The 21,893-nt window shown below is 36.4% G+C and overlaps 2 protein-coding genes across 13 annotated transcripts in view; both read left to right on the top strand.

Moving 5' to 3' along the window:
• LOC119829764 (chromodomain-helicase-DNA-binding protein 1) overlaps nt 1–8,163 on the top strand; it is an 11,152-nt gene extending 2,989 nt beyond the window's left edge. For 2 of the 6 annotated variants that reach the window (XM_038352462.1, XM_038352459.1), the window contains exons 4-24: nt 245–421; nt 605–789; nt 1,026–1,355; nt 1,436–1,686; nt 1,763–1,876; nt 1,949–2,113; nt 2,194–2,474; nt 2,627–2,984; nt 3,059–3,433; nt 3,507–3,758; nt 3,833–4,000; nt 4,079–4,196; nt 4,323–4,507; nt 4,624–4,795; nt 4,877–5,039; nt 5,116–5,488; nt 5,579–5,797; nt 5,873–6,178; nt 6,276–6,493; nt 6,664–7,023; nt 7,207–8,163. In XM_038352462.1, the coding sequence (XP_038208390.1) occupies nt 245–421; nt 605–789; nt 1,026–1,355; nt 1,436–1,686; nt 1,763–1,876; nt 1,949–2,113; nt 2,194–2,474; nt 2,627–2,984; nt 3,059–3,433; nt 3,507–3,758; nt 3,833–4,000; nt 4,079–4,196; nt 4,323–4,507; nt 4,624–4,795; nt 4,877–5,039; nt 5,116–5,488; nt 5,579–5,797; nt 5,873–6,178; nt 6,276–6,493; nt 6,664–7,023; nt 7,207–7,414 (4,978 nt within the window). In that variant the 3' untranslated portion in view covers nt 7,415–8,163. The remainder of the gene's footprint in view (nt 1–244; nt 422–604; nt 790–1,025; nt 1,356–1,435; nt 1,687–1,762; nt 1,877–1,948; nt 2,114–2,193; nt 2,475–2,626; nt 2,985–3,058; nt 3,434–3,506; nt 3,759–3,832; nt 4,001–4,078; nt 4,197–4,322; nt 4,508–4,623; nt 4,796–4,876; nt 5,040–5,115; nt 5,489–5,578; nt 5,798–5,872; nt 6,179–6,275; nt 6,494–6,663; nt 7,024–7,206) is intronic. The other 4 variants (XM_038352463.1, XM_038352461.1, XM_038352464.1 and 1 more) reach the window with 4 other exon arrangements.
• Nucleotides 8,164–9,877: 1,714 nt separating this feature from the next.
• LOC119829743 (agrin-like) lies at nt 9,878–21,268 on the top strand. 7 transcript variants are annotated; one of them, XM_038352400.1, is made up of 16 exons: nt 9,878–10,059; nt 10,307–10,458; nt 10,631–10,867; nt 11,232–11,447; nt 11,888–12,100; nt 12,661–12,873; nt 13,065–13,165; nt 13,407–13,521; nt 13,752–13,988; nt 14,367–14,665; nt 16,977–17,118; nt 17,595–17,855; nt 18,666–18,812; nt 19,299–19,559; nt 19,867–20,440; nt 20,898–21,268. In XM_038352400.1, the coding sequence occupies exons 2-16, from the start codon at nt 10,383–10,385 to the stop codon at nt 21,052–21,054; spliced, it is 3,249 nt and encodes a 1,082-aa protein (XP_038208328.1). In that variant the 5' UTR covers nt 9,878–10,059; nt 10,307–10,382; the 3' UTR covers nt 21,055–21,268. The 7 variants fall into 7 exon arrangements, with proteins under 7 accessions (XP_038208328.1, XP_038208329.1, XP_038208326.1 ...); XM_038352401.1 differs by having other exon boundaries at nt 9,878–10,064; nt 14,370–14,665; XM_038352398.1 differs by having other exon boundaries at nt 9,878–10,064.
• Nucleotides 21,269–21,893: the final 625 nt, after the last annotated feature.

The raw sequence follows: 21,893 nt of genomic DNA, 5'->3' as shown, positions 1-21,893 counted from the left end.
TTTTAAATTATTCATTTTATCTTGCTCTGCATACCCTTTTATGTTGTTACCTTTTAAAATATTTGAAAGGCTGTTTAGTGCAATTGATTAATAATGAAAAAGGGGTTCAAGGAATTTGATGAAATAGACAGCCTTCTGTCTTTTGTCTGTTGTAGTTAAATCGAGCATAGTTAAGACAATTGTGGTGTATTGGTTGGGCGTTAATTTATTTTACTCATAAAAATAAAGCTACTCTACATTTTAGTGATTCCTGGAATTCAGATACCTCAGACAGTGATAGTGATGTTAAGGGATCACCACCACCACCTTCAAAAAGGCCTGGCCAAAGAGGTGTTCCCTTAAGAAAAAAGAAACCAACAAGAAGAAGATACACTAGTGATGAAGATGAGAGTTCTGAAGCATCAGATGAAGACACAAAAAGGTAATAAAAATAATTTACATAAAGAAATATTTGATTTTAATTCAGAGGTTGACTATTGATTTTTATAAAATACAATAACAAATGGGAAACAAATGGAATTGAAATAAAATATATGATTAATGTTTATTTTCTTCTCTTTTTTAATGTATTAAATTATCATTTTGAATATGTTCTTTTCAATAGTCGTACAGCAACACGGCGAACTGGGGCAGCAGTTAGTTATAAAGAAGCAAGCGATGAACAAACTGACTCATCTGATTTGTTGGAAGTTGATGGCATTGAAGGGGAGGCAGAAGCTGAACCAGAGCCTGAAGAACATAGCGAGACAATAGAGAAAATTTTAGGATTTCGGCGCGGCAAGAAAGGAGGTGCTGATGATTTCCTATTAATAAAAAAGAAAGAATATTTAACAGCTATTTAAATTTTTAATTTTCACCTGTCATATCCCATAAATTAATTTTGACAATCATTACCAATACTTTTTAAAATGCAATGTAAGCATTTGACACTCACATTAAAACATAGTTGTGTTTATCTATTTCCTTTTTATTTGTGTGCCAGTATAGTATGAAATTTTAGCTAATATCTTCTTATCATTGCACAGTCACGGGAAATGTGACTACAGTATACTATATTGAAGAAAATGGGGATCCAAATGAGGGTTGTAATCCTGAGGATGAAGAAAGTACAGAGCCACAGTACCTGATAAAGTGGAAGGGTTGGTCCCATATACACAACACCTGGGAGTCGGAAAAATCACTTACTGAACAAAAAGTCAAAGGTCTGAAAAAGTTGGAAAACTACAAGAAAAAGGAGTCTGAATTATCATGGTGGAGAAAGCAAGCTGGTCCTGAAGATATAGACTATTTTGAATGTCAATCTGAATTGCAACAAGAACTTGTTAAGTCATATAACTTTGTTGAGAGGATATTTGGTAAATATTTTTAAATACTTTCAATGTCTTGACATGCACAATTTGTTATTCTTATTTAATTCTACATTTAAATCTCTTAGCGGAACAAACCCGAGAACTGGAAAGTGGCGCAACTGCACATGAATATTTCTGTAAGTGGGAATCTTTACCATATGCGGAATCAACATGGGAAGATTCTTCTCTTATTGAAAAAAGATGGCCAGAAAAAGTTAAACATTTTAAATCAAGGGAAGCAGCAACATCAACACCATCTAGACATTGTCCTGTATTGAGAAGAAGACCGAAATTCCATCAAGTGAAGGAACAACCTGACTATATGGGGAAGGATAAGGTATTTTTTTTTAACAATTTTTATTAAAGTAATAAGACATTGCAGTATAAAAATGTGATTTAATGTTTTTTTTCAGTCATATATATTAAGAGATTATCAAATGGATGGGCTGAATTGGTTGATACATTCCTGGTGTAAAGACAATTCCGTTATTCTGGCTGATGAAATGGGTTTAGGCAAAACAATTCAGGTATGTAATGACAAATATAATTACGTCGTTTTTTTATTTAACCAGGCAAATCAATGTTTCTTTTATTTTTAGACAATCTGCTTCCTGTACTATCTGTTCAAATCTCAACAATTGTATGGACCATTTCTGTGTGTAGTACCTTTAAGTACAATGACTGCATGGCAAAGAGAATTTACACAGTGGGCGCCCGATATCAATGTGGTTACATACATAGGTGATGTAACAAGTAGAGATATTGTAAGTATCTACATTATGAGAATCAATTGTTATATATTTATTTTGTTACAAACATATATTGATAATGATTTCCATTACAGATTAGGCAGTTTGAGTGGAGTTTCGCAAGTTCTAAAAGGCTGAAATTTAATGCAATATTAACTACTTATGAAATTTTACTAAAAGACAGACAATTTTTAAGATCTTTTAGCTGGGCTTGCTTGCTTGTTGATGAAGCACATAGGTTAAAAAACGATGATTCACTTTTATATAAGGCACTTAAAGAGTTTGATACAAATCATAGATTATTAGTTACTGGTACACCTTTACAAAATTCTTTGAAAGAATTATGGGCTCTTCTGCATTTTATTATGCCATACAAGTAAGTAAATTCTTGATTATCATAACATAAAAAGTAAACACAAACACAAATAATTCTAATTTTTGGAATTTTACTTTTAAGATTTAAATTCATACAATCTGCAAGGAGCATTATTATATTAATCAGCAAAAAATGTTATTATTTACTTTTAGATTTGAATCATGGGAAGAATTTGAAAAAGATCATGAAGATGCTGCAACAAAAGGTTATGAAAAACTTCACAAACAACTAGAACCATTCATTTTGAGAAGACAAAAGAAAGATGTTGAAAAATCATTGCCGGCTAAAGTAGAACAAATATTAAGGGTAGAAATGACTGCCATACAAAAGCAATATTACAAATGGATACTTACAAAAAACTACAGTGAATTACGAAAAGGTGTGAAGGGATCAACCAATACCTTCATTAATATTGTAATAGAATTAAAAAAATGTTGTAATCATGCGCTATTGACTAAACCTGAAGATTTTGAATCACGAGCATCTCTTGCTACAACTGATGCTGTAGAGGTATATAAAAAAACTAATGTCTTGTGAAGTGTTAAATATTTATGTTTTATCTTAAAACATGTTTTACATTTCAGAAACTTTTAAGGGGCTCAGGAAAATTGTTATTATTAGATAAACTATTATGCAGGTTAAGAGAAACAGGTCATAGAGTATTGATTTTCTCACAAATGGTGAGAATGTTAGACATATTAGCTGAATATTTACAAAGAAGGCATTTTCCATTTCAACGCCTTGATGGCAGCATAAAAGGAGAATTAAGAAAGCAAGCTTTAGATCATTTTAATGCAGATGGCTCTCAAGATTTTTGTTTTCTGCTTTCAACTAGGGCTGGAGGCCTTGGTATTAATTTGGCAACTGCTGACACTGTCATAATTTTTGATTCTGATTGGAATCCACAAAATGATCTGCAGGCTCAGGCCCGTGCACATCGAATAGGGCAAAAGAATCAGGTAAGTTTAATAAAAAAAAAACTAAAACATTTCTTATTGTTCTTGTTAATTTATTATAAGATGAAATTCGTAGGTCAACATTTATCGGTTGGTAACTGCCAGGTCTGTGGAAGAAGATATAGTAGAGAGGGCTAAACGAAAGATGGTACTTGATCATCTTGTTATTCAGAGAATGGACACAACAGGGAGGACTGTTCTTAACAAGCGGGATGCATCTGGTACAAGTGCTAACAATCCTTTCAATAAAGAAGATTTAAATGCGATTTTGAAATTCGGTGCTGAAGAACTCTTTAAAGATGATGATGAAAATGATGAAGATCCAGTTGTAAGTATTATGATTACAGAGTAAATATATGGAGGATAGGAAGCATATTTTGCTAATTATTTCTTCATTTACAGTGTGATATTGATGAAATCTTACAAAGAGCTGAAACTCGTGATGAGGGACCTACAATGGCTGGTGATGAGCTACTTTCTGCATTCAAAGTTGCTAGCTTTGCATTTGATGAAGAAAAAGCGGTTATGGGAGTTAAAAAGGAAAATGCAGAGGATGAAAGCAAAGATTGGGTAAAAAAGAATTATTATTATGTCTAGTTTTTTTCATTATAATTAACAATTTATAATTCTCCAAATTGATATCAACAGGATGATATTATACCAGAAAATGTTAGAAAAACACTAGCTGAACAGGAGAAAACCAAGGAAATGGAGGATTTGTACTTACCGCCCCGAAGAAAGGCACAACAAAATAATATGGATAATAGTAAGTTTATGTAAATTTTTATTAACTTATTTATTATTATATTTAATCTTTTATTATTATATTTAGCAATATTCAAACAGAAACAGTCAATATTATGACAATATTTTCATGGAATTCGTATTTCTGGTATAGAAGGCGGTCGCAAGCGACGTGGCCGTGGCAGTGAGAACGCGGAGGGTGCAGACGGTGAAGTCGACGCCGATAGTGATGTGTCTGACGCGGATGTCAGTGCTGATGACGACCGACCCAGGAAGAGAGGCCGACCGCCGGCTAGCCATAGAGAGAAAATAAAAGGCTTCACTGATCCTGAGGTATATTTAAAGCAACCAGATTTACAAAATAAGTTTACCATGGCATATTCTATTCTTAAAAATATAAGCTCATAACGACATTTTATTTGGATATGTATCAAATTGCTTTTTTACAGATAAGACGATTTGTAAAGAGCTATAAAAAGTTCTCAGCGCCATTAAAGCACTTGGACAGCATAGCATGTGATGCTGAATTACAAGAGAAACCGCTGGCGGAATTGAAAAAATTGGGAGAAATTCTTCAAGATAGATGCAAGGCTGTTTTGAATGATACTGCAGATGCTTCAAGTGAGTATTTACTTTCAATTTCATTGTTACATATTTGCCAACACAATATTTATATATACTAATTTAACTATTTTTGTTAAGATGAGCACAGTGACGGTCGAAAGAATGCAAGAAAGTCATTTAAACTCGGCGGCGTGTCTGTTAATGCGAAAACTATGGCGGCATGCCAAGATGAACTTGCGCCACTTGACAAATTCCTACCCGATACCAAGGAGGAAAGACTAAAGTGGCTGTTAGATTTCCAGTAAGTATAAAATGAATAGTAACAATTCTTAGTCGCAAATTGTTGGATATTTGTTAAATGAATTTCCTTTATCCAGAACGAAACCGGCTAATTTTGATGTCGACTGGGGAGTAGAAGATGACTCTAAACTACTTGCAGGCATTTATCAATATGGAATGGGATCCTGGGAGGCTATAAAGATGGATTCATCATTTGGTATAGGTGAAAAGATTTTGACTAATGAGGATAAAAAACCACAAGCAAAGCATTTACAGTCCAGAGCAGATTATTTACTCAAACTTATTAAAAAGCTGCTTGACCAGAAAAATGGCAAACAAAAGCAAAGAAAGCCTAGAATGAAAAAGGGTACAAAAGAACCAGTCACCAAAGATATTGTTGAAGATGATGGAAGTTCTGGTGAAGACCATAAAAAGAGTACTCGTAGTGGTAGAAATGATAAAAATGATAAGGTATGTAGAACACAAATAAATAGGTAAACTAAATTGACTAAATTGAAAATTTTTCTACAGAATTATTTATTTATGTATTTATTTCCAAAGGGTAAACTCAAAATGGAAGAAGTTTTAACACATGATGAAGCATCAAATGATAGGAAAGAAAAAGATAAGAAACGCACAAAGAAAGAAGGAAAGGATCGAACTAAAAATGATAGAACCAAAAAAAGTAAAAAGCCTGCAGGCCCAATGCATTTTACTGCTAACAATGAGCCAAGGGCTTTAGAAGTTTTAGGGGATTTGGATCCATCGGTTTTTGAAGAGGTATGTAATCATTCTTTTGTAATCATTTTTTTAAATATGTGTCTCTTGGTTTTAATACTTAATACAAACCCACAGTGTAAAGAAAAAATGAGACCAGTGAAGAAAGCACTAAGAGCACTAGATAATCCTGATCAAACGTTATCAGAAACAGAACAGGTATCAAGAACAAGAGCTTGCCTATCACAAATAGGGAATCAGATAGATATATGTTTAGAAGCATATCCTGATCCAGAAAAGAAAGTCGAATGGAGAAGCAATCTCTGGTATTTTGTGTCTAAGTTCACAAACTTTGATGCAAAACAATTGTATAGATTATATAAGTATGGCCTTAAAAAAAGCGACACTAAACATAAAGAAGGAAAACATAAGGAAAATGTCAAAGTAAGTGGTTGTATGGTTGCTGTTAACATGTTAATAGTTAATACTATTTATTTCTAGTCAAAAGTAAATTAAATTTATTTTGCTTTCTGTTTTTCAGTCCAATATAAGAAACAGCTTTAATTCAAATAATCATGTTAAGTCTTTCAAAAAAGAGGCTAAAGGAGATGAGAATGCAGAGCGTAAAGAGAAGCGACCGAAGATTGGTCGTGAGAAGTTTGATAAGAATGAAAAGAATGCACATGCTTCTGGTGTTAAGAGAAAATTAGAAGAGGGTGAATGTGACCCTGAACCAAACGAAAATAAAAGACATGAAAGGTACACACACACACCTGTTTATTATACCCTTGCACTGCCATTATCATATTTTCATCTTCCATACTTTTTTCGTTTAATTTTTGATTTAACCAATAACCTTGCATGCATGATCCCTTATTCTGTTTTATCCTATCATCGCTAACACTCCTACTCATCTCGCTTCTATACAGACATAAACATAAGGATCGCAAACATAGGGAAGGGAGTCTGAAGCGAGATGATTTATCCTACAGAGAGCGGAGTCGGAGCGAGCGGGAGCGGGACCGAGATCGGGAGCGAGATAGAGATAGGGATAGAGAGCGGGACAGGGATAGAGAACGTGACAGGGATCGGTCGCGGACGAGGAGGGATAGCGGTGGCGGCGGGCCGAGAGTGCGGCAGCCATACGCGCCGCATGCGCACCCTGAGCACGCGCACGGCCACGCGCCGCACTCTGCGCACGCGGCTCACCCGGGCTGGACGCCGCCCGCCTACCCCGGCCCTCGACAGTACCGCGGTGACCGAAACCCTAGGGCACATGATAAGAGAAGGTTTGTTTTGAATTCAAATTCATTTATAGCAACTGACACACAAATCAGTAATATATTTATTTATAAACAGCAAGGGTGCAAATAAATTCAATATTGTGTAATATTTTACAGAAATATTTGTTGTCATAGTATCAAAATCAATAAACTGCCTGCCTATTACAACTGTTACAATCACTCTTTCAGCAGGTTTGGAGGATATCCTCCCATGGGGGGGCCGTACAGCGGGTACTACGAGGGGTCGACGATGGCAGGCGGCATGGGGTTCCCGCCGGTGCGCTCGTACCCGGACGACTGGCGCGGCTACGCGCAGCCCGAGTACCCGTACGACGAGCGGGAGTACGAGCGCGAAGTCTACAGAAGAGACTACGATCGCCGCGCGCCACCGACATAGCTCACCGAGTTAGCGATAATGAACGCTTTTGTAAATATAGAACATAAGATAGATTTTTTTGTAAATAAAAGTAGCCTCTAGAGATCTCTTTCCGCGGACACTGGTTTAACCGTTATAAAGTGTAAGTGACATAAAGTGCTGTGTTTTTATCTAAGTGATAAGCGATGCGCATGAATATTTGGACCTGAGCTGAGACATTAAGATATGACTGTTTGTAAGTAAGACTGTATAGTAAATTTATTTATTACCGAGTCTGTCGATTATTTGTTAATGTACAGATTTTAGATGGATACCATTAATTTTATATTGTTTCAATTTTGTTGCCAATTTTATTGATTTGATTAATATTTTTTTATCAGGTGTAAAATAATTTTTGTATTTATTTGAAGTCACAATTATATAGGAACTTGACAAATACATTGGTGATATATCAATAGATCATAGTTGGTGTACAAAAGTAGAAATTGAAGTAGATTTGCATATAATGAAATCATGTGCAACTGAACTTTGTATTATGAGGAATGCAAGAATCATATTATTTGTCATTGCATTTTAGCAGTGTACAGGAAAGAGTTTAATAATATTTCATTTCTCATATTTGCATTTTCGGGTCCGAATAGGACTCGTATGGTCCTATTTTTATACAATATGTAAAATCTATAATTCTCTGTTACATGAAATTAAATGTAAAGAGAGTGAAAGCGTCTTAAAATGGTGAAAAGCCATGATAATAAACATATTAAAGTTGATAATGTGCTTTATTTGATATCCTTGTACCATGTGAAAATGAAAAGAACCCTTATTAAGGTCAAAATTACGTTTGTAAATCATTACAAAAATATATAAAATTACTGATTTAACTATATAACAAAAAAACTAGTTTATTTATCCGAATTGAGGTTATTTAAATTTATTAATTTGAGAACCATAGTTCCTGTTATCATATTTGTTTCCATCGCAGTACATGAGGGTTCAGTCCATAATCCACCGCGCATAATAATATCTTATGCTAGCAGAACTTGCGGATTCACTCGCGTGGTATCCGGCGACAATGTAGCCTATGTGCTAATCCAGGGTATAATCTATCTCTGTACCAAATTTCATATAGATCCAAAAAAGGATTTTGCGTGAAAGAGTAAGAAACATCTATATATACATTCATGGAAATGGAACCTTTGATGTCATATAGCAGTAGCTAAGTTTCCTTTCCACTTTTCCCTGTTTCCAACTATCCCCCTGTTCCTTTAGCAACGTTAAAGTACTCGATAGCCTAGTACAGCCTACATATATTGTAAAAACAAATTTACATGTGAAAATTTTACTTGGAATTAAGATTCTACTGTAGATTGGACCTATTTTAGATTAGATTTCGTCCCACCAATTCACTAGTTTCTAAAAAGACTATTACATCTTGTGACACCCCTGAGTTTAGTGCTTAATTTAATCAATAAAAAAATTACCATATCTACTCATAATAATATAGACATCATGTCGATGGAAGCGAAGTTATGTGATGCATAGTATTCTCGTAAATGTTTAAAATTCTTAGTGGCCTTTCCATATCTTATATCTCTAAACGAGCAAAATGTCATATTCGTGTTTTATCGACTTAAACTTACTTTTTTAACAAATAGGAGGCGTTTGAGTAGTCCCAATTTATTATGACTCTTCCTGACATCCATTGGCGAATAATAATACTAAAATATAATTTCCAAAAAACACAATTAAAAAAACAAAAAAAAAATACCGAGCAAAGCTCGGTCATCCAGGTACTAATCTGTATAAGAGTGGAGACAATGTAGTTGATTTTTCATTTAAGCGTTGTTTTTTTATTCTTTTTGTTACATGCGGTTCTCTGCCGGGTTTCGCCTGTGGTTCCTAAGTAAGTCTTCTCTTCATAAGAGCCTTCTGTGTGCCTTAACTAAATAGCTAAAAATAATCAACCGAAGTGGTAGAGCAGTTCTCGACACATTTTTATTTATGAGGACTAGAGATAAAGCATAATGATCATTCTGTATTCAACATAATTATTATCACAATATACGTTATGCAATAAATTTAATACTTATGTATACATAGTAAAAGTAGCTGTAGGTATGTATTACAATATGTTTCATTAAAATTTATCTAGTAGTTTTAATACATTGTTTGTATAAAAGTATGTTATAATTATAGATAATACATTTAATTTGTTTTACCTATAGGTAAGATATGCTTATATCGGATTTTTACTTTCTTAATGAAAACGACTAAGGTTCCCAGTTTATATCGTTTTTCATGGAGTTAATAAACGAATAAATTATTGTATTTCTTATACGCATATTGTGCAAAAAAATATACCTATAACATTAAGAAATTGAGAAACTCTAGAACATTAATACAAATCTATCTATAGGTATTTTATCAATGATTAGTGCGCATGTCTCATAGCGTTCATCGCAGCTTCAGCGCTACAACAACCACTGGTGGCACTGTTTGCCTGTCCGGCAAAGGCATTCAATGTACGTGTGGAAATTATATTTTCATTATAATCATGAATTTCGTGACTTAGTTCAAGTAATTTATGAAACATACCATTAGAAGAAAAACAAGTTTTTGAGTTGTTTTTAAATTTTGTTTGTGTGTCTAATTAAAGCCGTCGATTGGTAAGGTAAACAGCAATTAATTTAATTAGATTAAAAGATGCGAGCAATAGCGTTATTCAAGCTCGTATATTGATCGAGTTAAACTGCTGTTAGAGCCACTATGTCTAAAATTCACAAAATATTTAAATTGTTAATAGAAATGTCCAGTAAATTATTAAATAATACATTAGATTATACATTAAAAATAAGTAATGGACATTGAAATACATGTATTTTTTAATTTATAATTATTCTTGCTTTTTTTCAGCCATAAAGTAAAAGTTGTTCGTTAACTTATTATAAAAATCTTTTATTGTGTATTTGCATTTGCTTGGAACACTGGGATGATGTTTGCTAAGTCGATTAGCTTAGTAATATTAATAATATCTACAACTCTGGGTTGTTATTTGTTTCCTAACGGTAAGCATTCGCACTTTGTTGATTTTTATAAAAACCAACCAACTTCATTATAAACAAAAAAAAAAGAGAATGTAAATGCAATTAAGAGTAATGTTAATGAGTACTCGATATATTTAAATATTTCGTAGATTGAATTGTTTGTTACAGTCTATTGATGTGCATGTTGTGGCAGACGTGCCGGATCCGTGCCGGGGTGTGAGTTGCGGGCCCGGTGAGCTATGCCGGCCTGCGGCGGATGGCCGCAGCTACACGTGTGAGTGCCCAGCTTCGTGCCCCAGCTATGGGGACCATGAGGGCGCGCGGCCATTGTGCGCTAGCGATGCACACGATTACAATGGCGATTGTGAAATGCGGCGTGCGGCCTGCGAGACCAATGCGAATATTACGTTCAAATACTTTGGCAAGTGTGGTGAGTTCATGTGTGTATCTTAAATATTATGCATACTTGTTTGAATTTATAGTTAGATATGCTTTTTAAAATAAGATAAATAGGTCGAGTATCATAAATAATTTAAATGCTACTGTTAAGATATGATAGGTCCTTAAACTTATTTCATCTAACGCCTCCTTTCATAATCAAGTATTTTGCACTCCTCCTGTTGTAAGAACATAAAGAGTAAGTTACTACCAAAAATAACAATTTAAAGCATAAAAAAAATGTAGCTACGTCGGTAATTAATTAATAGCGTGTTACGACTGTTTCAGGCTTTATTTTACACTGATTATATTTTTTTTGTATAACCCCACTTTTCTCTCTCAAAATCTGTTTTTAGATCCATGTGCAGGTGTAACTTGCCCCGACCCAGAAGTTTGTCAATTAGATGAAAAAAGATCACCATCTTGTCGTTGCGCCGAACCCTGTCCATTAGAATTCTCACCAGTGTGTGCATCTGATGGGAAAACTTATTCTAACGAGTGTCAGATGCATAGAGAGTCATGCCGTGCTAGGAAACAGTTGAAGATCATTTTTAAAGGACAGTGTAGTTCTGGTAAGTAAAACTGGAGCTTTAATGGTATGGTACAGTTAAATAATGGTTTTGTATGTGGAAGTCCAACATGCTTCGGCATGAATTGAGTCCGCTCGCACCGGAGAAGTACCATACCCCCACAGAAGACCGGCGTGAAATAGGAGCCGGAGGCCCATATACTTTTCCTTACCCTTCCCAGTTCATTCCTTTATTGATCCATTCCAATCCATTTTTAGAGGCGTAAGATTTGCAACCGACTCTACGCCTCCTATCATTCGGCACCGTTGCCGATGATGACATAAAAAAAAAAATATATCAAATACTCCAAAGTCCGGATACTTAGGTCCTTGGAGTGGGATAAAATAAAATATTGATTGAATAAATTATAGTTGCTGGTCGTTATCCATTAGACTATAGAGAGTGAAGTCTATATAATTTTTATAATATATTTTATGGGATAGGTGTAAACCCGTGTGCGGAGGTCGAATGTCGTTACGGCGCTGAGTGTCGCGTAGAAGGCAGTGGCGCAGTGTGCGCGTGCCCGCCGCCGTGCGAGCCCGTATTGCGGCCCGTGTGCGGGTCGGACGCGCGCACGCACGATAGCGAGTGCGAACTGCGCCGCGCCGCCTGTCTACTGGGGAGGGAGTTGAAGGTGCTCCATGCGGGTGCTTGTGGTAAGTTGTTATTGTTTTTGAATTATAGTTGCTTATATGTGTAAGGGAAAGGACAGAACGCTGCGGTAAAAGTAATCTAGTATATGATTAACGAAAAATTACAACAAACTATTGTTTATTTTTTCATGCCCTTTGTTTCATCTATCCATATACCTTTCACTATCTTTCTGTGGTCATATCTTAAGAGCTTCAACATTATTTTTCTAATCTATTCCCTAAATATGAGGACATTTCATTTACAATGAGTACTCAAGTAACGGTTTATGATTAACACATGCAAATTAATATTTTCTGGTGAACTACATGCACAAAAAGGCTATAAAGCGTAGCGCTCTTGCTGTGGCATCACCTTCATCACTGCTACATACTAGTGTTCATTCATTTACTTATTTATTTACTATTGCCAAAAATATATTATTAATAGCTATTAATTTGTACATTTATCATCTCTCATTACAATGTATTAAATGTATATATGACATAATTACAATTAAAAAAGAAAAGTGCGGTTATGACCACAAAAGATCAAGTGGCCTTTGCTCTACCATAAAACCCACCAGGGTCGAACGGTGTGTGCGCGGACCGCGTGTGCCCGCACGGGGGCGAGTGCGTGGCGGCGGGCGCGCGCGGCGTGTGCCGCTGCCCGCGCTGCTCCAACGAGTTCGCGCCCGTGTGCGGCTCCGACGGCATCTCGTACGGGAACCGCTGCAAGCTGCAGCTCGAGGCGTGCCGCCATCGCCGCGACGTGCAAGTTCTGTACGATGGGCCCTGCAGTAAGTTCCTGACATGCTATGACTCTAATTGGTTGTTTTGCGTTTATACTTTGTAATATTCCAAATTCCATAATCTTTCCAATATTTCAAAATTACATATATTTTTTATTATTGAATATTATTTATTGAATGCTATATATGGTAATGATTTGTAAATTTTTATTTTAAAAGAAAAAACTGTTCTGTCACAGATGGGTGTGAAAATAAAAAATGCGAATTTTATGCGGTCTGTGAAAGTGACGGAGTATCAGAAGCAAGTTGTGTTTGTCCCAAGCATTGTGAAGAAGGAACTGTAAGTACCTTGCTGTTTTTTGTGCTGTTTTACATTTTAATGAAGCTGTAATTAACATTAGTAAGGAGATACAATTATATTGTTAAATCGAAGTGAAAATTGTTATGCAATATATTGCACTACCTATTGATTATTTACTATAACTGGTACTTTGTATATAAAAAATAACAGTCCTTCTATTTGGTTAATTTTTTTATAATAAAAAGAGTTCATACTGATAATTTATGAAAATTTATTATAGGAAACAGAAGAGGTTTGCAGTAACGACAACCAAACCTTCAGCAGCGTGTGTTCTCTACGGGATAAAGCCTGCCGCGAAAAGAAACGAATTTATGTGAAACATATGGGGTCGTGTGGTAAGTTTTGCAATAATCAAACCCTCTTTTTGAATTTATTTTCATGTATAGGTAATTATGCCTAAATAAAGTGCCAAATTGTTAACTTAGCGATTTCCACTGGATGAACCGATTTTGATGACTTTTTTTTTAATACTCCATTTAAATGTGATCCAATTCCGATTATTATAAGGCGATATTATTTTTTGTTAAAACAGTCTTGTTTAATACAGCCGTTTAATTGATTACAGAATCGTGTCACAATGTCCAATGTCCCAATGGCATGTGGTGCTCCCGCGGCAAGTGCGCGTGCACGGGCGCCTGCGAGGGCGCGCCCCGCGAGCCGGTGTGTTCCGACGCTGGGAGAACATTCCAGAACGAGTGTGCGCTCTTGCAAGCCGCGTGTGAGGCTAGGATGAGGGGCGAGACGCAGATCCGGGTCGCGTACTATGGGGAATGTACAGAAACTGTTGATAATAATGATGCAGGTGGGTGGATATAATGTTGATAGATGATAGATGTAAATTTACAGAGTTAGGTGGTGAGTAAATTAATTTATTGTCTTGAGTCATGCTAGTTGCTTGGAGTATGTATGGTCACTGTGAAGGAGCGCTTCGAGAGCCAGTTTGTTGCTACACTGAAAGAACTTTCCGGAATGAAAGTGCCGTTTTGCAAGCCGTATGTGAGGCATGGAGTATATGTAATTATCATGCTTTAATACCCCAGTAACAGAAGTATCAATTATAAGTTCCATAATATTCATGAGCGTTATGTTATATCAAATGACATGTAATTCTAAAATGAACCGTGCAATAGGGTAATTTGTTATATAAAAATGACATTTACTATCGCCATTGATTTTCCAGTAGCAAACAGAACATCCAAACCGGGTGATAACGCGAACGAAATAAGCGGCATAGAGTCGAGCGGATCTGGCGCCGTATGCGCGAGAGTGCAGTGCGCGTACGAAGCGACGTGCGCGGTGGACGGCGGCGGCCAGCCGCGCTGCGCGTGTCTGTTTGACTGTGCGGCCGCCAGCGCCGGCGCTCCGGTGTGCGCCTCCGACTTGAGATTGTACCCCACTCTGTGCCATATGAAGCTGGAAGCTTGCAGGCGCCAGGAGGATTTGAGGCTGCGGCCGTTAGCCCTGTGTCGGGGCTTAGAGGTATATAAAATCATAAAAATTATTTTTTATTTATCCCTTTCCCCTTGAAAGCGGGTAGTGCATTCGCATAGGCACTACCTCTGCGAATGCTTACGGGCGGTGATGATTGCTTACCATTAAGCGAACCAGCAGCTCATTTGTCTCATCATCATCATCATCAGCCCATATATGTTCCCAATACTGGGACACGGGCCTCTTATGAGGGTTCAAGCCTTAGTCACACTTAGCCACAACGCTGGTCAAGTGCGGGTTGGCACATGTTGTCGAATTTTGATTCTTGGATATGTCTGTTTCCTCACGATGTTTTCCTTCAGCGTTTTGAAGCAGTGGTGATGTTATACACATGTGCAGATAAATTTAAAAAAATCAGTTAATTTCCCGCTCGCTCACTCGGCCTCGAACCCCGACTTATCGATTTTGAAGACCGAGGTTCTCACCACTGAGCCACCACTGCTTTAGTTGTCTGCATATGTCTTATTGCAAAAAAAATCTCATTTTCTACTTTTACGTCTACTTTTATTTGCAGAATTTTTGAACGATTTTTTAATATTATTTTATGAAGGTATGCTTTTGTGTGTTAATATTTTAAAGTATTCGTTAATAGCCCAGTCAAAATAGACATTGAAGGTTACATTAATTCGCACCTTCCTAAAAATTGGCATGATTGTTGGGAACCCTATTATACACAATTTGTCAATTATCCACATCAATCCGGAGTGTGGAAAAAAATTTATTCAAGGTCAAATGTTGCTAAAATCGGTTTTTTGAGTTTTTCAGCTAAACGGTAAGTTTTATAATAAAAATAGGTGAGACAAAAATGATTCATCGTGCAATTATCTATAAAAATTGTTCCTACACATTTTTCCCTAAGAATCACCATTTCGAAGATACAGCGATGCAAAATGTTGAAAAAGTTGTATTCTTCATAATATGCACACGTTTCCGCGCCACCCGTGAGGTAGTGTACATGGCGCGTTTTTTTTTAGGTGGTTTCCCCGGTAGGGCTATTCCACGATCTATTGTGCTTCTGTTAAGTTGAAAAGCTATTATATTAAATTGAAAATGGTACTATTGTAAATAACAAGAGCGGTGTAAGTAATGTGTAAATTGAGAAAATTATTCGTCTGATAGATACTCTTCTAATGGAACCTAATCCAGACTGCCTTGCTCTTCTCCTTTTTCTTCTTCTTCTTCTTCTTCTTGCTGGGTACAAATAAATTTTTCAAAGAGCGATGCATCAGATGTCTCCCCGTCTATATCGTAAGAATCCTCTTCTACTGGCGATTCAACATTGGAGCACGATTGGCCTCGACAACTGATACATGCTAATGAACAAAACAAACCAACTTTTTTACAGCCGCATTTAGCATTACATCCCTTTTTGCAATTGCAAAGAATTGAATTGATGAGTTTTTCTGGTGCAGGAGGGAGTAAAGTCTGAACTGGTTCCAATATATTGTCAATTAACTTCCAACCCCAGTCTTCTGGGTTTAGTTTATTACCAAGCCATACTTGAACTTGATAATATACCCGAAATAGATGTTGATGAGCAGAAGCAGAGGTTGGAGGAAGACAAGCTAATTGTACTTGTTTCTTTTTATATGTTTCTTTTGCAAAAGATAAGTATCGAAACTTATCTAAGCATGCAATTTTTTTTGGGAGGTCATATAAAATGAGGGACTGGTTTTTTTACGAGTTTATATTTTTACAACTATAGAATATGTATGTATACGCTACGAAAATAAATATTTTTACTTATATTATCGTTCTGTAAAGCATATTACGGTAATTGACATGCATATTATGAAGAATACAACTTTTTCAACATTTTGCATCGCTGTATCTTTGAAATGGTGATTCTTAGGAAAAAATGTGTAGGAACAATTTTTATAGATAATTGCATGATGAATCATTTTTGTCTCACCTATTTTTATTATAAAACTTACCGTTTAGCTGAAAAACTCAAAAAACCGATTTTTGTAACATTTGACCTTTAATAAAAATTTTTCCACACTCCGGATCGATGTGGATAATTGACAAATTGTGTATAATAGGGTTCCCAACAATCATGCCAATTTTTAGGAAGGTGCGAATTAATGTAACCTGACTCCTATTTTTGATGCTAACTTGACCGGACTATAATGTAACATATTGTTATACATGAGTTTTACAATAACTTAAGCTTAATTGATATTTATTTTCTTTGGTTATTTTGGTGTTCTTTGGAAATTGGTCGCTTTCTGCGCTCGATACACTGGAACCGGTTTGGTTAATGGTGTTCTGTCTTTAATTAGTAATAATTTTTATTTAGTTCCGGCCGTGTGGTGATGACGAACCATTAACAGACCCAGGAGGTCGCATGATGGATTGTGGCGGCGGTCCTCATCGCAAAGATTGCCCTGCTGGAAGCTACTGTCATCACACTGCTAAGGCGGCCACTTGTTGCAAAAAAGGTTATCTCGTTAATTTAATGTACTTATTTTACAACAATTATTAAACGAGTTAAAAGAATATAATTTTAACAAAATTCAACTACAGTATGGTTTGGTTATAAATAGCTTTATGTTACCTATATGTTCCATCTATGATTGTGTTGTAAACATCGACATATTGTAGAGTTGCGAATATTATATTTTTAAAGGAAATGTTTATTATATTTTAAATCACAATTGCACTATATTTCATGCCTGTCTGTCAACGGGACGTTGAAATTTGAAAGTTTATATTCCCGTCTTGCATTCCAAATTACATTTTCGCATCAAAGGTATATTTTCCCTGCATCAAAATATAGATAATATTTCTATCTAGTGTCAAACTCATGAGAAACTTAAGCAAATACTTAAAACTTACTTTCTGCTTTAATATAAATGCTATTAGACTACTACTAGTGCAGTCAAAAGTAAGATCAACTTAGCCCAAAATCGCACAGACAAAGGAGTAGTAGACAAGAAGGACTGTCAAGAATCCTGGTACGGGTGTTGTTCCGACGGCGCCACTGCCGCCAAAGGTCCCGGGGGGGCCGGGTGTCCCTCCCAGTGCGGCTGCCACCGGCTCGGCTCGGAGACCGAACAGTGTGACAGTGAGGGCCAGTGCGTGTGCCGCCCCGGGGTGGGCGGGCAGAAGTGTGACCGCTGCGAGCCGGGCTATTGGGGACTGCCGCGGATTGGCACGGGACACGCTGGGTGTATACGTAAGTTGAATGGGAACTTTGTATAGTGTTAATGGGTGGTGACTGGCGAATTCTTTATTCGAACCGCAACAGATTGGAACATTGGCTTCCTGAGTGTGTTCCCCGACGAGTACAAGCTGGAGGACTTCAAAAAAAGAGTGAACAGGTAACTTCTAGGGAAGTGCGCCATCTTAGACCACATCTCAGCTTTCAGATGAGATCGTGGTCAAGCGCTGCCCTATCATGAATAAAAAAAAATGAGAAAGTGTGTAGTGTGTGTGTGTGTGTGTAGTTGGTGAATTGATTGCGACATTTGCAAGCAGTGTGCAAGACAAGTCTAGCCTATAAGTGAACAAACGAATCCAACGAATGACATTCATAACTGAGCATAGTTATGAATGTCATTCGTTGGATTCAGACTACAAATAGAACAGATATATCCTTAAACAATTATTGACGCCAATGCTCTGTTATTGCTGTTATAAATATTTTTTTTTACAAAAACTAGATCGTGTTCAAATTGTCAGAACTATACCAAATTTAAATGGGTCCACATGGCAAGTTTCAAATAAAATAAAAATCGTAAAAATTGGCTCACTCAGTAAAAAGGTATGAGGTAACAAACGCAAAAAGTACAGTTAAATTTACTACCTCTTTCTTTTTTGTTGTCGGTTGGTAAAGTAGTATTCAGAGTCTGTAATGCCATATACTCATTACCTACAGTTCTGCATGTTTATCTTTATATCTATCTACTGTTATAGCTGTGTAAATTAGAACCGTGCATTTTATTATTTCGCTAGGGTTATTAATAACATAATTTCTTATATTTAGCTTGTGGCTGTTCGGCATTCGGATCGGTGCGGGAAGACTGTGAGCAAATGACGGGACGGTGTGTCTGCAAGCCTGGTATACAGGGGCAGAAATGCACCGTTTGCTCCAATCACGAACATACACTTGGACCTAATGGATGTTTTGATCGTAAGTAGAAATATTAGATAATCGGTGGTTGTTACAGATACAATTAATGTATTTACTATTATGTATATATATGTATTTATGTTGCTTATAATATTTATTTTTATTATATGTATATATATATATTTTTTTTTTCTTTCCATTATTAGATACTTGTTACTTTTGCACTATCCCAGAACTTCGTACATTTCCTTTCCAACCAGGTTGCCTGGCAGAGATTGCTGTTAAGCAATAAGACCGCCTCTTGCACAAACGATGTCTTTTTTTTCTTTTTATTTTTGCTGTTTTTTTATAAGTTTGTGCAATAAAGCATTATAAATAAATAAATAAATAAATAAATGAGTATTATTTAAATGTTCTTCTATTATTGAAGGTTCAACGTTCAAATGAAATATTAGTATGTAATCCACTCGAGCTTTACTTTTTTAGACCTCGCTTTTTTTTAATATATTGATATATTATCGGGTAATAGTAAATTTTCTTCAACAGCGGAGTCGACTCAACTCCCGGCAACAAATTGCGACCACATGACCTGCTATTTCGGGGCATATTGTGTGGTGCGAAGCGGCCTCGCAACTTGCGAGTGTGCGACCATAGAGTGCTCTGGCAAAGATCAGAATGCTGTTTGCGGCAGTGACGGTCGAACCTACCTGTCCACTTGCCACCTGCGAACTCACGCGTGTAGAACACAATCCGATACAGTGGTGCAAGCTTTCGGACCTTGCGGTGACTCACCCACCGTTCGGCGAGGTAGCCGTTCCATTAGTGTTGAAAGTCCCTCGGGCACCGCTCTCCGAGATGCCGCTAAACCAATTCCACAGAAAAAGCACATCCAGTACGCAGACGCTCTAGTGGACACGAGCGACAGCGGCAAACCCGATAGTCCCGAACCTGAATTGTCTTGCATTGATTTACTCCCGCCAGTTGAGTATCGCTAGAGTTGAAAGCTAGTTGATAGACACCATTCAGTATTTGTAGTTATACGTAGATGCGTACTATTTAGAAATTATATGTGAACTTTAGATCTAAATGTGTTAATAAACGGATTGATTCGCAGAGAATATGCGTACGATACACAGTGTGGTGATAAAAAACGAAATGAGCAGCGGTTGTAGTAAAAAAACGCAAGATAGGACGGTTCTCGAATATGACGAATACGAGGAGGAACAATTCGGCGCGAACGACGTTGATTACGAGTATCCCATAATATACGACGAGTATTTCTACGAACACGAGAACGGGTTGTATTCAGCTCCATTGTTCGATGGGCGGGCCACAATGACAGCCCGCATGTTATTACCGGCTAAACGATTCGATATTTGGGCAGAAGTCTCCGCCGTCTGCGGCCGAGGCACGCTAATGAGTGCTTCGGGAGTGAGGGATTATTTATGGTTGGGAATTATCGACGGCAAGGTCGAGATGCGCGTGGACGCCGGCAGCGGCCCGTTGCAGCTGCGTTCTGGGAAAGTGAATATCGATAACAAATCTAAATTATGGGCAAGGAGGTATAAGAAGGATGTAGTGTTGAATGTTGGGAGTGTTACTGCGAGAGGGACTACGCAAGGCAGAATGACGTCAGTGGATGTGGAACCGTTTATACATATTGGACATCCGCCGCTTAATGACTCTGTGTAAGTATCCTACTGCAGGTTTATTTGATAGGAATTGTATAGCGCATATCATTTAATATTAGTATTTCTTATAGAGAGTGATTTAAAGATAATACACAAAATGGAATTTTAAAGGACAGTTTTATATCAATGTAGTTTATTGTGAAATACCAACTGATCACCCGGGTTCCACCTGGGACGTTCTCTTGTTAGTATTCAATTTTTTTAGTTATTATTTTAATCCAAACAAAAACTCATTTAAATCAGTTTAGCCTTTCTTGAGTTATAATTGGTGTAAACAATATCACTTTGTTGTGGTCGAGAACGATTCCAGATAGCATTCCAGCTTAAAAATATGAATACAATCACAATAAAAATCATGGTCTCTTCTTACTATCTTTGACATTAAAATGACAATAGACCACTAAGCACTACGTAGCGGAATTCAAAAGCGAGTAAAAAAGCCGATTTCCCATAGGCTATCAAGCTTTGGGATGTCCGGGTTTGTGGGCTGCGTCCACCGCTTGCGTGTAAACGGGCGTGAAGTCATCCCGCCGTCGCGCGGCCTGGCCGTCGCGTCGCACGGCTTGCGAGCGTGCACGCCGCAAAATTTAGCGGACTTGGTCTGCCCTTGATAATGATATTTGTTGAACAGTCGAACGTTTTGTGGATATATTTTGTGTTTTTCGAGAGTGAGAAATTTAGCACGTTCGAGCGGATTTGAAACGAAGCTTTTTCGATTAATCTTATTTGGAAATGATCGGATATCAATAATATGATTAAAAGTTTGTCTCGTTAACTTATTGTTAAGTGGTTAAGTTCCAAGTTAATTACGTCAACTAAGTGTTATATAAACTAATCAGCGAGCATGAGCTGATTTAAAAATGTGGATTTATTTTTATATGTAATAAAAATAATTGTCATAATTTTATTCAATGAGGTTGACTTGGACAATTCTATTATTTTTGTTATAATAAATTAGAATTGTATTCATTATTGTAAAGTTATATATTTACATATGTGGCTATGGGCTGGGATGGATCTAAATCTTAACTTCAATATCAATTTTAAAAATGAGGCAAAAAAGTATTTCTTATCGAGTTATCTAGGATTTTATAATGTGAACGAAAAAGTATTTCTAGACTTTAATTCCTTTATTAAAAATTTCATCTTAAAAAATTTATAAACGTTATCGATATGAAAATAATTATATTTGATGAACCAATAAAAATAATATTTAAACTCTAGTTCTAAATAAAATTATGTAAGTGCATTGTGATATAATATGTAAATCTATCCGAACAAATCTCTACATATCTGTAATCCTATCGAAAAAATAATATTTTCAAAATTTCTATTTTTTTCATTAACTTCTCTGAACTAGTTAGTAAAAACATTTGTGAAATATTTTAATGCAATAAATAATGAATATCAAGTCTGTATTTTCTTTCAACCCTATAATAAGAAATAATAG

Source organism: Zerene cesonia, chromosome 10 (assembly GCF_012273895.1).
Source record: "Zerene cesonia ecotype Mississippi chromosome 10, Zerene_cesonia_1.1, whole genome shotgun sequence".
Classification (NCBI taxonomy): Eukaryota; Metazoa; Arthropoda; class Insecta; order Lepidoptera; family Pieridae; genus Zerene; species Zerene cesonia.
This window is presented reverse-complemented; position numbering and strand designations above follow the sequence as displayed.

Bases quoted from the DNA above. Each gene is read 5' to 3' on its own strand.
- LOC119829743 (XM_038352400.1), top strand. From the start codon at position 10,383: ATGATGTTTGCTAAGTCGATTAGCTTAGTAATATTAATAATATCTACA. The intron at 14,666-16,976 runs GTATATAAAATC...ATTTTTATTTAG, and splicing joins CCCTGTGTCGGGGCTTAGAG to TTCCGGCCGTGTGGTGATGA. The intron at 17,119-17,594 runs GTTATCTCGTTA...AAAATCGCACAG, and splicing joins GGCCACTTGTTGCAAAAAAG to ACAAAGGAGTAGTAGACAAG.